The sequence below is a fragment of the Eumetopias jubatus genome, unplaced genomic scaffold, assembly GCF_037043125.1.
Source record: "Eumetopias jubatus isolate StellerSeaLion01/CBP00866 unplaced genomic scaffold, mEumJub1_p1.0 scaffold_1, whole genome shotgun sequence".
NCBI classification, from domain to species: Eukaryota; Metazoa; Chordata; class Mammalia; order Carnivora; family Otariidae; genus Eumetopias; species Eumetopias jubatus.
Window position 1 is genome coordinate 112417187 of NW_028274807.1, and position 15951 is coordinate 112433137.

A 15951-nucleotide genomic window follows, 5' to 3' on the forward strand; every position below is an offset into this window, starting at 1 on the left:
GAAGATGATTTTTTGACAAATTTCCAGATTATTTGCTTCTTTTGTTATAATCTTAGTATCTGATAAGGTTGTTGATACGAAATAATAGTATTATAAAGCTGATCACAGACTATACTCTTTAGTAATGTAAAAAAAACTTCTTTAGTAATTAAAAAAAAAACTTCCAAAATGTTTTAGCAGTTCATAGTAAATTGTTTTTCATTGAACATTTACCAAATGTTTCTAACTTTAAAATGAAAGCCAGGTCCCAGGAAAATAAGATTGAATCAAAAAATTTTACTCATGAAAATATTTTACCTTTTCATGGAATGTTGCATTAGAGTTAAGATGTATTTTAAATGTTCGATTTTGGGCTTTTGATAAAGCTTATTACCTTCCTTCATCAGTACTAGTGAAAATGGAAGCTCTCAGTTTTATATTACCATGAGATAAATTTGATCCCTGGTAGGGGTGCCTAGGTGGCTCAGTTGGTTAAGCATCGTACTCGATCTCAGCTCAGGTCTTGATCTCAGGGTTGTGAGTTCAAGCCCCATGTGGGGTTCCACACTGGCCATGGAGCCTACTTTAAAAAAAAAAAATTGACTCTTGGTAGTCATACTAAATGTATATTGCCAGCTCACTAGAGAAGTTTCCTAGATAAAACAGAGACAACAGAAAGGAACAGTTATTTACCTGGGCTTTTGGTATAACGGTTTCAAAATGTATCCAATCGTGAAATACAGAATATACATAAAATCTGATTATCAGTTTTAGAAAATCATAAGCTAAGTATATTCTTAAAATCTGACTTCTATATGAAAAATCACCCAATACTCAAATTACAACAATAGTAAAATTTCCTTTTCCCTAGAGCTCATGGGAACTTTATTTTTTAATTTATTTTTAATTATTATTTTTTTTTTGAAAGAGTATGAGCCAGGGGTTGGGGGAGGCTCTATGCCCAACACAGAGCCGGATGTGGGGCCCAATTTCATGACCCTGAGATCATGACCCAAGTCAAAATCAAGAGTCAGACGCCTAACCAACTGAGCCACCCAGGTGCCCCATCAAGGGAACTTTAAATAGAAAATAACAGCCTGAGTATGAATCATACTATAAACTTGTCATTTACATATGCATTTGCGACTTTATTTCATTTTCAGGGAGTTTTGCTGTATAGTTTCTTTGGCCCTAAACACCCTTTAAGAATCATCCCATAGTTTAAAATTTAATGATCTCTACTCTGATAGTTCATGATAGTATTTCCAAACCACTTGACGCCTATCTTTCTAGACTGAAGAACTCTATCATTTTGCTTATTTTTTCTTTGCTTCATTGTTTTATTCTTCACTTTAAGACAGTCCCCATGATAATGCCTGTATTTAATGAGTTAATGTTATTTTAGTTCAATTTTGAAGTCAAATACAGATACAGAAAATTGCATCAACAAAGCCTTTAATTTTTAGGAGTTTTGATTATTCCTGAAATCTTTTTTTGTGCTTTTATTTAACAAATGGAAGAAAGTGAAAGAAAAAAAATCAAAAGACCAAAAGGGGAGAAAACTTTTTCATAAATAGACTCAATTACATTCTTTTCTGATATAAATTGTCGTTTAAGAGGATGCATAACCTTTTTTTTCCTTTGTTAACAGACATAGATCAATTTTAAAATAGAAAGATACTATTTGATTACTTAATTGCTTATGCTGTGTGCTTTCTATGTATCAGGCACTGTATTAGATACTAGAAGCAGTGCAGTGAACTGATGGGGGAGAATACCTGCCTGTCATAGTTGAGGGTGGGGTGTATTTTTTTTCCAGAGCATTTATGTCAGTATCTGAATTCAGTCAAAAAATTTGCATCAGTAAAAGGTGAATGAGTAATACTGAAATGAAAGGATTTGTGCAGAACACTCACAGATCAGGGTGGTAATAAAGCAATTCATATTCTTGTTAGGCCTGGAATCCAGCTGCTGAAGATCAGTGCTTTGACAGATGCCATAGACTTGGCCAGAAGCAAGAAGTTATCATCACAAAAGTGAGTTTTTAAGCCATCCATTTTAAAATTAGGTTGATGAGATTTTTAAGATTATACAAATAATGCATGGATATATTATGAAAGATTACAGTAGAATTGGGCAGAACAAAATATGAAGGTTAGCTTTAATCTCCTCTAGAGGAAACCACCATCAGTAGTTTTACATGTTATTCAAAGTCTCTTTCTTGATGTTTATATAGATTCACTTGTATTTATCTCTCCTTTAAAAAATTTAAGGTAAATGGGATCATACTTTATTATTCTGCAACATACTTTGTCCCCTTAACAGTATATATTGGGAACTATCCATATAAGTACACTACCATGTAAGTACATATAAAATCTATTATTTTTTTCCATATAGTGGTAAAACATAACATATACATAACAATATTTATCATTTTATCTATTTTTAAGTGTACACTTAAGTGGCATTACATACTTTCACATTGTTGTGTAATTTTCAACATCATCTATCTCCAGAACTTTTTCATCTCAAATCGAAACTCAGCCCTCAGCAACCACCCTTCTATTTTCTGTGAATTTGATGACTCTACAAACCCATTCTTTTTAACATCCATATATAGGTACATCATAATTTAGCCAGTCTAATATTTTGCTAATAAAAACAGTGCCATAATGAGCATTATATTATATACAAGTACTTCTTCAGGATTGATTAAGAAAATGAGAATTCTGGGGGTGCCTGGGTAGCTCAGTTGGTTAAGTGTCTGCCTTCGGCTCAGGTCATAATCTCAGGGTCCTGGGATCGAGCCCCACGTTGGGCTCCCTGCTCAGTGGGTTGTCTGCTTCTCCCTCTCCCTCTGCCTGCCCACTGCCCCCCCCCACAGGCTCTCTTTCTCTCAAAATATTAAAAAAAAAAAATAGAATTCTGGATTTAGGATTCTTTTGTTTTCAAAACAGGCTTAATGATACATGAGAATGATGTAAATTTTTGCTTATGTGATGGTCAGAAAAGTGCTCTTAATTTACGTATACCTAAGACCTTGAGCATATTCATTTTTCACTTATCTGTTATCAGTTAATATTTTTTTCTGTGCATTGCTTTTTTGCCCAGTTTTCATAAAGTACAAATATAGTTTTATTATAAAGGACTCTTCTATACATTTTGATTTTAAATTTTTTGTATTTTGGAAATGGTTTATTTCAAACTCTTTGAATTGGGTGTGTTTTTTTCTGTTTTCATGAAAAAGCTTTAAAGTTTTTAAGTATATCATTTTTTTCTACTGCTTTGAAATGTCACTTTTATTATAAACTAATTCATATATATTAATGTGAGTCTCTTTCCAGACTTTGTTTCTGTGTTTCTATTTCATTGATTTCTTTTTCTATTCCCAGGACAATATTACTCTTAAAATTACTATGGTTTTAAAGTATGCTTTGATATCTAGCAGGGCAGAGTGCTCTCATTACCCCTCTTTTTAAAATTCATTAATACAATTATTTACTCTTGAATTGAACTTTGGATTTAGGTTACCAGATCCCATTTAAGAAATCTTGTTTGGGGGGCGCCTGGGTGGCTCAGTTGGTTAAGCGACTGCCTTCGGCTCAGGTCATGATCCTGGAGTCCCGGGATCGAGTCCCACATCGGGCTCCCTGCTCAGCAGGGAGTCTGCTTCTCCCTCTGACCCTCTTCCCTCTCGTGCTCTCTATCTCTCATTCTCTCTCAAATAAATAAATAAAATCTTTAAAAAAAAAAATAAAAAAAGATCTTGTTTGGGATTTATTGAAGTTATGATTAATTTGAGAATGGTCTTCTTTATAAATATATAAACACTCCTTATAAGTAAGGAGTGTTCCCATATAAGAATTTAGTATCTCCATTTATTTAGGTCTTTTATGTATTTCAGTAATGTTGTATAGTTATTACAGTAACTGGACCTCTACACAATGTTGACTATTAGTAGTGATAGTAATCATTCTTGAACTGTTCCTTTTATTGTTTTACATTGTGACTACATTGTTCTTGGTAAGTTTCTAGTGGATACATTTAAGACTGAGAGACATTTATTTATAGGTTAATGAAGATTTTTTTTAATTAAGGTTTTTATCAGAAATGCTTCTTAAGCATCTGTTGATGCTTTTTTTTAACTTTTTTCTTAACTTTTCTTAACTTTTGCACATTATAAGTTAAACCAGATAAAGGCTCATTCTTGCATTTCTGGGAAAATCTCATTTGGCTATTTAAATATAATGCTGAATTTATTTTGCAAGTATTCCAGTTACAGAGTTGCCTATAAAGTTTGCTGGTTTTGGTGCTGTTCTTAAGATGTAACTTAACGGCCTTACAACCATATTCTTTATACAAGAAAACCATATTGAGTGATGAGGGAAAGCAATGCTCAACTCTGGTTATTCTATCATATTCTAAATATGCTCACTGAATATTGAGAAAAAAAGGAGAGCTAAACAGTTTCAAATAGATTGACCAATTCTGAAAGCTATACAATACTGTAAGAAAGCAAATTTCCTTATAGTGGACCGATATTTCAACATAAATCTGCTTTTTTTTTAATTGAAGATTTTAAATATTGTGACAAAGTACTTTTTTTTTTTTCTTTTTAAGTTCATTGTGAAGGATTCTGTTGAAGAAAATATGCTGAAAATACAAAACACAAAGAGAGAACTTGCTGCTGGAGCCTTTGGAACTAAAAAAACAAATGCTAATGAAATGAAACAAGCTAAAATTAATGAAATCAGAACTTTAATTGATTTATAATTTGTGGGATTTGGTAAGGTCAGTTTGATTAGATATATATGGAAATTTTGGAAATCAGAAAATAGAGTTTTAGAAACGAGATATAGAGTATGTCTTCTAAAAAGAGCATATCATTTTATATTAGTAAAGTATTACTGATATATAGTCTCTTCTATATATGATCCTATTTTTAATGATATTTCAAATAGCAATAAGTTCTGTTATATACTGTGGCCTAAAATAATTTTTTCAGAAAGTTACTTTGTTATTCAGCTTTTCATATTGTCTTTGCTGAGTATTTTCATATATCTTTCAAGTACTCAGCTTTTTCATATTTCAAATAAGGTCAAACCTTTTATACTTTTGACCAAATAAAGAGTTATTTTCTGTGTTGGACACATTTGGTTAATCACTAGAGCCTTCCATTTGTGATGTGATGGATTCATAGTCCTTGTAAGCGATTAATACATAGATTATATACAAGAGATTTTATTACTTTGAAAAACCATATTTGCATTCCAGAATCAAACCTTAAATGAGAGACTGAAGTCCAGGTTAGCAGATTAACTTATAATTTTTTTTTTAACAGTTTGAGATCTAATTCATATATGTGATTTGCAGTTTTATGTTTATGAAAATATAGGGACTGTGTTAGAATACTATTTTTCTCCATTTTAGTCAAGTAGTACTATTGTTTAAATGTAATTCGATGTGTTAGTGTGTAAATACAGTTTGGGGGTGAGAAGGAACCAATTCTACCCAGTTTAATTTGAATATTTAAATTATGGAATTGCTGAATAGATATTTCTATATAGAGAGATAATTTTTATTTATGATAGCTTTTTTTTAAAAAAAATAACTTTATAAATTTTTATAATTCAGAAGACTACTATATGTGAGAGGCGTGATATCTGGATGGAAGTTGGGCTGGATGACCTCCAAAATCGTTTCAACTCTTAAAGACATCTTAATCCTGAATGGAAAAATTTCTTTGTTATTGTGTTTAGAATCAGACATTGATTTTGGAACTTCAGTAATTCACCCTACATTTATCTATAAAATTAGTCCTCTTTTTCTTACTTTTTGGTTAATAATCAGACTCACAGTAGTTGCCATGGCATTCTGGATGACTCTTTGAGTCACATTTAAATAAGCTCTACATTTGCCAATCACGTTAGAAGCTCTACACTTGCCAATCACGTTAGTGAGTGGTGTCCTTCCTTAAGGGGAACTTTTTAATCCAAAGAAAGATTACTGTACAGGAGAAGCTTCCTGTTTGACCATGCAGACTTGAGAACACCTTTCATTTTACTTAAAGTGTTAAGAAATGACTTAAAGATAAGCCTGGAGGCAGTGTGTTGTGTTCTAGGGCATACATCGAGCTATGTGCTGAATCTATCAACAGCTAAATTCTCCCCTCCCTTTGCCCGGTCTCCTGCTCCAAGGGAACAGTGTATTAGGCAGCAAGAATCTTCCCAGCCCCTCTTCTCTTTGGCTGCAGGTAAGGCAGAGGGCTGGGTCAAAGGATCAACAGACCTTTCTGTACAGATAGGAGTGGAATAATAACTTGTGGTTGGTCCACTAGCATTAGGAGCAATTGGGAATTTCTTTACCTTGTAGAACTAGCATTACACAAAAAAAATCAGGTTGATGAAAATCTCATGAAATATACTATGTGGATTTCTATATACCAGTACTCCCGTGAGATTAAGTACAAAAAGAATTTTCAGCAAAAAAAGATACACTATTCTTGCTTACAAAGGCAAAGCCTTGCAAACTCACTGTAAAAGACTTTGCTTGCCTCTTTACCCATTTATAGACTTGTTTTTAAACATTCATAATGATAAATTTGGCAAGTCATTTAAAAAATACCTGTTTTTGTACAGTCCTATTAAAATTGGTGTTAAATAAACAAATTTAATTCATCCTAAGGAAATACATATATAAACCACCAGAATGAAAAGTTCGTATTATGCTCTGCTGTTAATTCTGTTTCATCATTATATAGAATAATAGCTTTAGAAGTATCTTGAAGACATTGTATCCCACTTGTGGTTCAAACTGAATTTTGTGGTTCAAACTGGATTTTGTTTTAAAATCTTAAAATCAATAAAAGTTTTAAAAATCCACTTCTGTGCCATAATTTTTGTGACTTTTTCTTTGAAAATTTTTTATAAATCTCACACTTCTGTGAAGATACCTATGTTACACAATTGTTTTTCACTGACAGTACATAAAAAGTACTATGAGTAACAGGTTTATTCTTACCACCTCTTTTATTTTGCTCAATTTGGCTGAGGCTGAATTTGTTTAGAAATCAGAGTGTATATATTTTTAAAGGTGCCTTGATCTTCTAAAACATTGGTTCCAATTATTTTCCACATCTACCAGGAAAAAAGGAGATGCGATAATACTTTTGTGTAGTGATATTTATTACTAGATAGCACTGTGCATTGTAGATTTGCCCTAATCTGGATTAAAATAGTAAATCAAGAAAATATCTTGTGTTTATTACTAGTGAGTACCAATGAAATTATCATCTTCAGGCAGTGTATGTTTTCTATTGGGGGAAGTCAAAGGCATTGGTGTATTTTTTTCATTATAGTACTTGCCAAAATTCTGTTCATTAGGGTTTGGAAGATTCATTAAAACACATGTGGACAGATATCTTCGGCTTAATAACTCAGATGTTTAACCTTAAGTTTTTAGCTATTTTAACTTTAAAATACTTATAAAAGGTGTAATACTGTTTTCCCTCATTCATCAGTAAGTATGTAGTAACCAAGTTTTTACATTCTGGAATTGGATACCTTATTTGTGTGTTCCTCCTGAATAAGGAGAGCCAGAAACTAGTAGCTGTGAATAATGACTGGGATGCTTCCCTGCAGTAATGCCTACTTCAAAGGGAAAACTCTGTTGATTAGAAACCTTGTAAGCAGATAATGTTTTCTTTCCCTGTTAATATACTCATATTTCTGGTATGTAATAAGGGAGAGTAGTCTTCTATATGAACCCATAATAATTTACTCCATTTGAAAGAGCAAATGAGTTACCAATTTTTGATTAAAATGTGGGATGTTTAAATCTTCCAATTCCCTATTCAAACTTCCTGATCAAGAGTTTTCTGACAAATTTAAACCCATTTCTACTTTTTATGAAAACTGATTTCTATATGAAAGGAACAAAATTTTAATAATGTTTATAATTTAATGTATATGGCACAGGCCACCTCCATTAACCTCAGCCAGGTGTCCAAAATTTTTTAAATAACTAAGGCTGCGGAACTTTATTTAGAAGGCTACCAAATGTCAAAATGATTTCTTAGGTTGGTGGATAAAAGAAATTCTAGGACATGTGTTTGCATATTTGAAACAGTCTAGACTCCTACAAGGGGATATTTAATGTGATCAGAAGAGATATTAAGAGTCCTCAAAGTATATACTGTTAAGTATGTGCTGCACTTACTAAAGAAGAGAGATGAACACTTTCAGGAAGGTTTTCAGTAAGTTTGCAGTCTTTTCAGCAATCTAGTTAAGAATAAAGGCAGATAAAATTAACCAGGATACAACTTCCAGAATGCTTAATTTACCGTTTTTGTTAGGGGAGGGAAGGGCTGTTCCCTAGTACACTGTAGGTTTTTAAAGAAAACTTGCCCTGGTATCAATATGTTGGTAAAGAAAAGGTAAATATTTCATGAGAAATGTTCCAGTGAAGGAGACGTAATAGGCTTCTTGCAGGTGTAAGTAAGGAGATTTAAGACATTTATTTCAGGCATGAATTATAGACCTTGAGCAAGCATGGAGTTAGTCTCCAAAGGTGTGGATCTGACCGTGTGTAGGCAAATTTGTCTTACAGCAAAAGGCTATTCTATCCACCACTGTTCACAAGATTTTTTTAAAAAAAAATGATATATTGATCCTCTACAAATGTTCTTATAATCTGAGTTATTGCTGCCATTTTACACATCTTACTAGGTGATCCGTGGTAGTTTAGGCTCCCTGGAGAAGATTTTGAAGTGTAGTTGGAAAAGTAGTACTTCACCTTAATTAAGGCATATCCTTGAAAAGATCAAGGAAAGAAATCTGTTAGCCTAGTTCAGTGGTTTCTCAGCCTCTTAACTGCATAAATCTATGCACATTATATGCTGTTTTCTATGGTATACTCATCCTTTTTTATTCCAAAAGTTAATAGCCTTCAATAAATATTAAATTATATAAGCTTTTTCACTTTAGAGCTTTATTAGCTTATACAATGTAAAAAAAAAGTATTAAGACAAAAACACCAAGTGATAGGTTTGCTTCCCCCACACACCAAATTTGATGCTTTGATAACCTTTTCTCAATTACAAAAAGAAAAGGCTTTGAATCTTGTGATCTCTTTTGATAACAGAGAGTTCTAAAATACAGTTACTCGGATTACATACTGCATGGCAGTATTAGTTGTCTTAAGACTGGATTTCTATTAATCTCAACCAGGGACCCAGGAGCCAAAAAGACTTTGATCACCTAAAATAGTAGCCTTCCGTAAATCCCTATACAGTTGACCCTGGAACGACATGGGGGTTAGGGGTGCTGACCCCCCTGTTTTGTTGAAAATCCACATAGAACTTTTGACTCCCCCAAAACTTTACTAATAGCCTACTACTAACCAGAAGCCTTACTGATAACACTCAACATATACATATATAAATTATATACTGTATTTTTATAATGAAGCTGGAGAAAATTATTAAAATCATAAGGACAAGAAAATACAGTACTGTACTGTATTAAAAAATCCATGTGTAAGTGTACCCTTGCAGTTCAACCTGTGTTGTTCAAGGTCAGCTGTGCTTGACTCAGTGGAAAAGGACCAGCATTCAAAGGCCCTTTCCTGAACATTTGACTCTTCCTATTTTTATTCTAGGCAAACGGTAGTGAGAAATGGTAGCTGATAGACTGGACATCAAGAAACAAGTGAATACAGAATAAGTAGATCACAAGAACTGAACTGCTTTGTATAAGGTATAAGGAGCTTTTGCCCATATAGATCTGTGTTGATCCTGATTACATCACAGTATCACAGAATAGTCCTATAACAGAAGTTGTGCCTCTTCTAGGCCACTACCACCACTGAAAACAGGATAATAGAGGCTTCTTGTAAGATACGTGTGTACAGAAGTTGAATCAAGTCCTAGCCAAAACAAATTCTATGCTGGGATTTTATCCATTTATTTTTATATTGTAATTTCAGGCAGCCTACTTAATGAAAGCCTTTGTAAAAGGTATTTCCCAAGTTCTATTTCAAACCACAGTCCTTATCTTCATAGCAAAATGAAAGCTCTTATATTACTACACATTATATTACTCCCCAGATTTCTGGCATTTGTATTCCTGGTTATATAGAGAGGTTTCTCTGATTTCATTGTCTGTTTTAACCACACATTTTTTTTTAATGCAGAGCACAGCTTTGAGGTTTGAAGTACAAAAATTTGAATCAAAATCTGCAAATTATTTAACCTTATTCTCTGATTATCTGCAAAATGTGTATACCATATATACATCATAGGATTGATAGAATTGAGATGTGAATGCCCAGTAAACTTTCTTTCCTGTTTTTGCTTTCTTACATAGTTTTGAAGGAGGTCGAATTTCAGCATCTGAACCCCAGAGAAATAAGTTAGTCAAGTAACTTAACCCAAGTATAAAAAAACTAATAATCCATTTGTGTATTTGTAATAATAAAGAAAAAAGCAAACCACAGCAGACTATTTTAAGGACAAGTCAAATCTTACTTTAGCTTAATGCTTCAAGTCTCAGTGACATTAAAAAGGTAAACACTATACAAATACATTTATACATGTTATTTATGGTAATGTTTTCTGTATGACTCAAAAGAGCTGAGATTGTCTTTTGGAAAGACTAATTAGAAGTTGAGCCCCTTGCTATGCAACCACCACCTTACCTCTTCATGCATCTTCGGCTAAAAATCTCATTGCCTGTTGCATTTAGTATAAATACCTCCTTAATGTATCAAGTGGTTCTCAAATGTTATTTGGGTCAGAGTCTTTTGGATTGCCTGGTAGTTACTTGGAGCAGAGACACTATGGCCTCAACCAAGACCTACTGAATCAGAATTTGTAAGTGATGAGGCATAAGAAACTACTTACAGTTAAGTCTCTAGTGTTTTAGGGAGCAGCAAGGTTGGGAGATTCACTCAGTTGCTCAAACCCCTCATCTACAGTTATTCCTTTTTCCTCACTCTTCATATGCAATCCATCAGCAACTTCACTGCTTTCATCCTGGTGAAAGTTATGCTAGATTACTACGGTCTCTTCTCCAGAACCACTAGTGTAAACTAACTGTCCTTCCATCAACTCTTTTGTCCTCAATTCAAGCTATTTTCCACCAGCTGCAAAAGCAGTGTTTTTAAAATGTAAATCATAAAGGTAAAACAATTAGATCTTTTTTTTTTTTAAAGATTTTATTTGACACAGAGAGCCAGAGAGACAAGTGGGGGAAACAGCAGAAGGAGAGGGAGAAGCAGACTCCCTACTGAGCAAGGAGCCCGATGCGGGGCTCAAAACCAGGACCCTGAGATCATAACCTGAGTTGAAGGCAGCCGCTTAACCGACTGAGCCACCCAGGCGCCCCAACAGTTAGATCATCTTTAAATGGGTTGAAACCAACTACATTAAAATTCACTAATTCATAATGATGGCTTAGAACACAATCCCCCCAAAATCACCTTGGTTACCTTTGGAGGATGCCAGGAAACCAGTTCCTTATTTTATATATACATCTCTTGACCTATAATGGGGTTGCATCCTGATAATCCCCCCAACGCGGAGATCCTTGGATTTAGGAGTATTTTGAGAAGAGGCACCACAGCACCTGAAACATGGAGGCACTTAAATCTCCAGTAGTGCTTAGTGTACTTGACGATTATAGCAACTCCTCCACCAGTCCAAATAATTGTAGTTTATCTTCAGAAATCACTTATTTGATATTTTACAATTTTAGGTAAATCCTCAGGTTCTTCTTGAGATCTTCTGTAGCCAGGCTCCAAGGTGGCCCTTAACCATTCTTGCCTCCAGGATTCCGTATCCCTGTGTATTCATTCACACCCATATTGAATAGGGCTGACTTGTGTAACCAGTAGGATATTGTGGAAATAAAGAAGGGCGACCTTGAAGGTTAGTTACGTCATAAAAGCCATTGTAGCTACTGCCCAATTAAACCTCTAAAATTTCTGGTCATGGTCTTCTTTCCTGGTTGGTTGGTTGGTTGGTTTCTTCCCCCCAATAGAAAGATTACTCACATTGGTTTTAAAAGGTCACTCTGGATCCTGCCCTTCACTGGCTTGCCATCCTCGCAACCTAGAGTCATCTATACATTTAATAAATATTCCTTACACTTAACATAATTTTAATTCATGGATAAAAACACTAGAAGTCACTGGTTCCAGTACTGATTCGAACAGTCCTGGAAAGATTATCAAGTATGTCCAGAGACTGACAATGAACCTATGATGATTTTAACATATTTTCTAAAGTCTGAATATTCACTTGATACGGAGATATAATGTGAGAGATTAGATAAATTTGATCTCACTTTCCTCCATCGATCACATCCAACACTGTCACTGGAGAACACTAGATTGAAATATTTCTAGATATCTAAAAACCAATTCCAAGTGTCAAGTTTTACACTGGTTTTTAAAACACTGACAAATTCTACAAATTAGGAAAAACTGCCTAATACATTTTTTTTCCAGGGGAGTGGGAATCCCTTAATTAGACAAGATATGGCAAGAAGTCTTTATTTTCATACAAGGTGCCACCGCAGGTAACCATCAGAGAGCACAAGCTGTTTACAGATATACAGAACTGAACAAAAGCATTTTAGCATGCTGCCTTACTGTACATAGAAAACTGGCGAACAATTTCAGACACTACAATTAGGAAATAAAATGGGTTAACACCATTTGTTGATAGGTTTATGAATCACTCAGCAGTGTTACAGGCTGTCTTCACCTGAAAGCAGAATTACAATCACTCTGGCAGTCTCTGGGCAATTCTAAATAAAATGCAGGTCTAGTGAAAGGTACAACGTGCAAGCGAGAGAGAGAGAGATACCTTGTCCCTTTCTGAAGGGAGACTGGTTTAGAGCCTGCATTGGCACATTCTTAGAGTCGATACAGCCATCTTAATTAGCTTGACTTCTCCTACCACCACATATGTTGGCCATCAGCAAAATTAAGAACTTCCAACACATGAACTGAATAATGAATAAGCCTAGGGTTAAAAAGCAGAATGCTGTCCACATAACAGAACTGCTACTTCACAACTTTTGCCCAGTTCTCCCCGTTGTCCTGAAAAATCCCCTCATCTGATGAATTCTAGCAAAGCTTCTAGCAACTGTAACAGACCTTTCCTAACCCAGATCTAGACACTAAGTATCTGAAACAAGGGCCTGTGAAGTGGATGTGTCCATGGGAAAATGGCAGTGTTTCTACTGGAGGTAAGTGTCAAGTTTCCTCTTGATGTTGTCAAAGGAATCTGCTCCCATGTAATCAGCCTGGCCCTGTTCCCACCGCTCCTTCCGTTCTTCTGAGGACACAAAAGGCTGTGCCGCAGCTGGGATCTCCCCAAGGGACAGATGTGATATGGCTCCTGAGACACCTTCCTAAAAAGGAGAGCATAATCAGAGACTCCTTGAGAGCTGAAAATCAGACTGTTTTAAGGAACGCAATAAGTTGAAGGTGAGAAAAGCCAGGATGAATTATCATGCAAAGTAGCAAAAACTGAAAAGTATTACATGAAACAAACAAACAAAAGACACAGAAATACAAGGGTCATATGATTTATTCCTAACGAAATGAAGACTTCTTGACTCAGTGAAAACATTGGGAGAACAAAGTAATTAGGGTTAATGTTTAAGTTCTGCATACCTTTCTACAGAAGCCACAAGAGAAAGCCAGTGTATAGACCAAGTCTGAAAGCTGCAAACAGTTCATTAGAAAGTGTAAGATGGACGGACAAGGGAACACAGTCTCATGATCAATTCTCGATCTGTGTGGGCTCTGAAAGGTTGAGAACTTAAACAAAATGGTACTTCAGAGGCTAAACTTCAGAAAGCACCTAACCAGAGAGCCACACCACATACACAAGTTGTTACATTATAAAAGCGAGAGCTAAATGGTTTGAGACTATGCACCGAACTTATCTGCCCGTTCAAGCTTATTATCAAGGAGTATCTATTCTCGTAGCTCATGTTAATTGGCTTAGTCTTGAACAACTGTTTAAATTCCCATCACCTTTCCTTGGTTCATAATTCTAACTCCTTGGGTTGTGGAGGGAACAAGGGAAATGTGCAGGAAATAGAGCAAACCTACTCCACGTTAAATTAGAATCTCATTACTTATGGAAAGGCCATTAACTTCAATTATACCATAAAAGAATATCAAAGCTATTCTTCAAAAAGCTCTGAGGTGAGAAGGTACTAGAAACAGAGAAAAAGGAAGGCGAGTGAATGCATACAGATATTGCTTTTAACAGAGAAAATGGGAGAACAAAATTTTTGATTACCGGTTTTTGTTGCTATATGACTATATGTGTCTATGCAGGTGTTTAAATATACTGGCACTCCAAGGTACCTGGGCAGATTCCATGGGGTGGTTTCACAGCTGAAGCAACGTAAGTCCTTACCCTGGATTAGCCCTGCCTTTGCTTCCACTTGCAACAGCAATGATACTGGGCTGTTCTTCCAGAATTCTCTGTTTCATGATACTATTCAGAAGGTAACAGTCTTGCAGACTTAGATTTGAGTCCCAGTTCTGCTTTTGATGAGTATGTTATACAACTAAGAGAAGTTAACTTCTTTAAGCCTCACTTAATTTTAATATATAAAAGGGCATATTAATAACACTTATTTGACAAAGTAGTTGTAAGGGTTACATAATAGTAACTAGCTTTCCTTATGCACTTATTATGTGCCAGGCAATGTTCCGAGTACTGTACAAGTATTATTTCGTGGTCCATGTAAAGCAATTAAAGTAAGAATGTTAGTGTTATTTTTCCCTTTCTCCATTTTATATATTGGTACAAGTGCTACTAAGTGAAATGGCTAAAATCTCTACCATGGCAAAGAAAAGGATCTCTTACAACCTTATAGCCTCTTATAATTATAGCAAGGTAATTAACTGATCAGTTAGACTCAATTGTAATTCACCCATTCAGTTTGATTCTTTATATCTTAATATGTAGCAGAGAAATGTAACTTCTCATCCTCTTTCCAATTCTTCTAAAAGAACCAATCTCAGAGGAAGACATTTAAAGTCAGAAAAGAGGCTAAGCAAGTTGCTGTTGTAAATGTTAATGTCATCTTCCTCTTACAAGGAGATTTCTTTTTTCAAGATTCTATATAACCGTAAGAGCATGAGCATGACAAACCAAAATAATCCTATAAAAGTATCTGTTTTTGCAAGTGTTTGTTTTCACGTTATTAAAATGTTCACTGAAAATACATTCTTCTAAGCAGATGGAAAAAATAAATATGTATATTTAAATGTTTATAGTTTCTAACACATGAAATAAGGCATTCTTTATACTTTAGGAATAACCTCAGAATCTTAGGACAATGGGCTAAGAATTCTATACATACTAGATATGGACATATATGTGTGTGCGCTACACACACACACACACACACACACACCCTCTAAAGTCCTTTCTTATGCTCCCAGATCTAATGAAATCTGCCACAGAATCTACTGCTTTTAGTCTTTGCTGGCAGTATTCCTTTCCCTGTAAGATGGACATTTTTTTTTCTACAAATCTGATTGATCTCCGTTTAAAAGTACCACTAAACACTACCTCTACCAGTATACCAAAGTTTTAAAAAATACAGCATTAAATTACCTGAAAGAAAAAACAGAACCTACCACATTCAGGCATGAGTGGGTGTCTTTGACAAGGCCAAATTGTTGAAGCAGAGGTAACACGTTGGTGGTGAAGATGTCCCACCACAGGTTGAGAAACTCTGGATGAGTCATGGTGGGATCATGGGACTCACTTTTGACACTTTTTGTGTTAGGATCATAAGTATAATTCCAAGGTTTGATTTGTCCCAGGAAATGCACAACTTTGGCATTTGCCCCAAATCTGCCAAGAGAACACAAAGTTGAAACCATTAGTGGATTCTGAGCACTTTGTTCGGTAGTCTTAACGATGCACTT

General features: G+C 34.8%; 2 protein-coding genes across 9 annotated transcripts in view; one reads left to right on the forward strand and one right to left on the reverse strand.

The window, feature by feature from the left end:
• HLTF (helicase like transcription factor) overlaps positions 1–6863 on the forward strand; it is a 49351-nt gene extending 42488 nt beyond the window's left edge. For 4 of the 6 annotated variants that reach the window (XM_028103049.2, XM_028103053.2, XM_028103052.2 and 1 more), the window contains exons 24-25: positions 1935–2015; positions 4603–6863. In XM_028103049.2, the coding sequence (XP_027958850.1) occupies positions 1935–2015; positions 4603–4755 (234 nt within the window). In that variant the 3' untranslated portion in view covers positions 4756–6863. The remainder of the gene's footprint in view (positions 1–1934; positions 2016–4602) is intronic. The other 2 variants (XM_028103050.2, XM_028103051.2) reach the window with 2 other exon arrangements.
• Positions 6864–8478: 1615 nt separating this feature from the next.
• The window catches only part of GYG1 (glycogenin 1), a 37322-nt gene continuing 29849 nt past the window's right edge, over positions 8479–15951 (reverse strand). For 2 of the 3 annotated variants that reach the window (XM_088025849.1, XM_028103057.2), the window contains exons 6-7: positions 15658–15877; positions 12519–13400 (exon numbers count right to left, since the gene is read on the reverse strand). In XM_088025849.1, the coding sequence (XP_087881975.1) occupies positions 13227–13400; positions 15658–15877 (394 nt within the window). In that variant the 3' untranslated portion in view covers positions 12519–13226. Of the gene's footprint in view, positions 8793–12518; positions 13401–15657; positions 15878–15951 lie in introns of those variants that run through there. The other variant, XM_088025851.1, reaches the window with a different exon arrangement.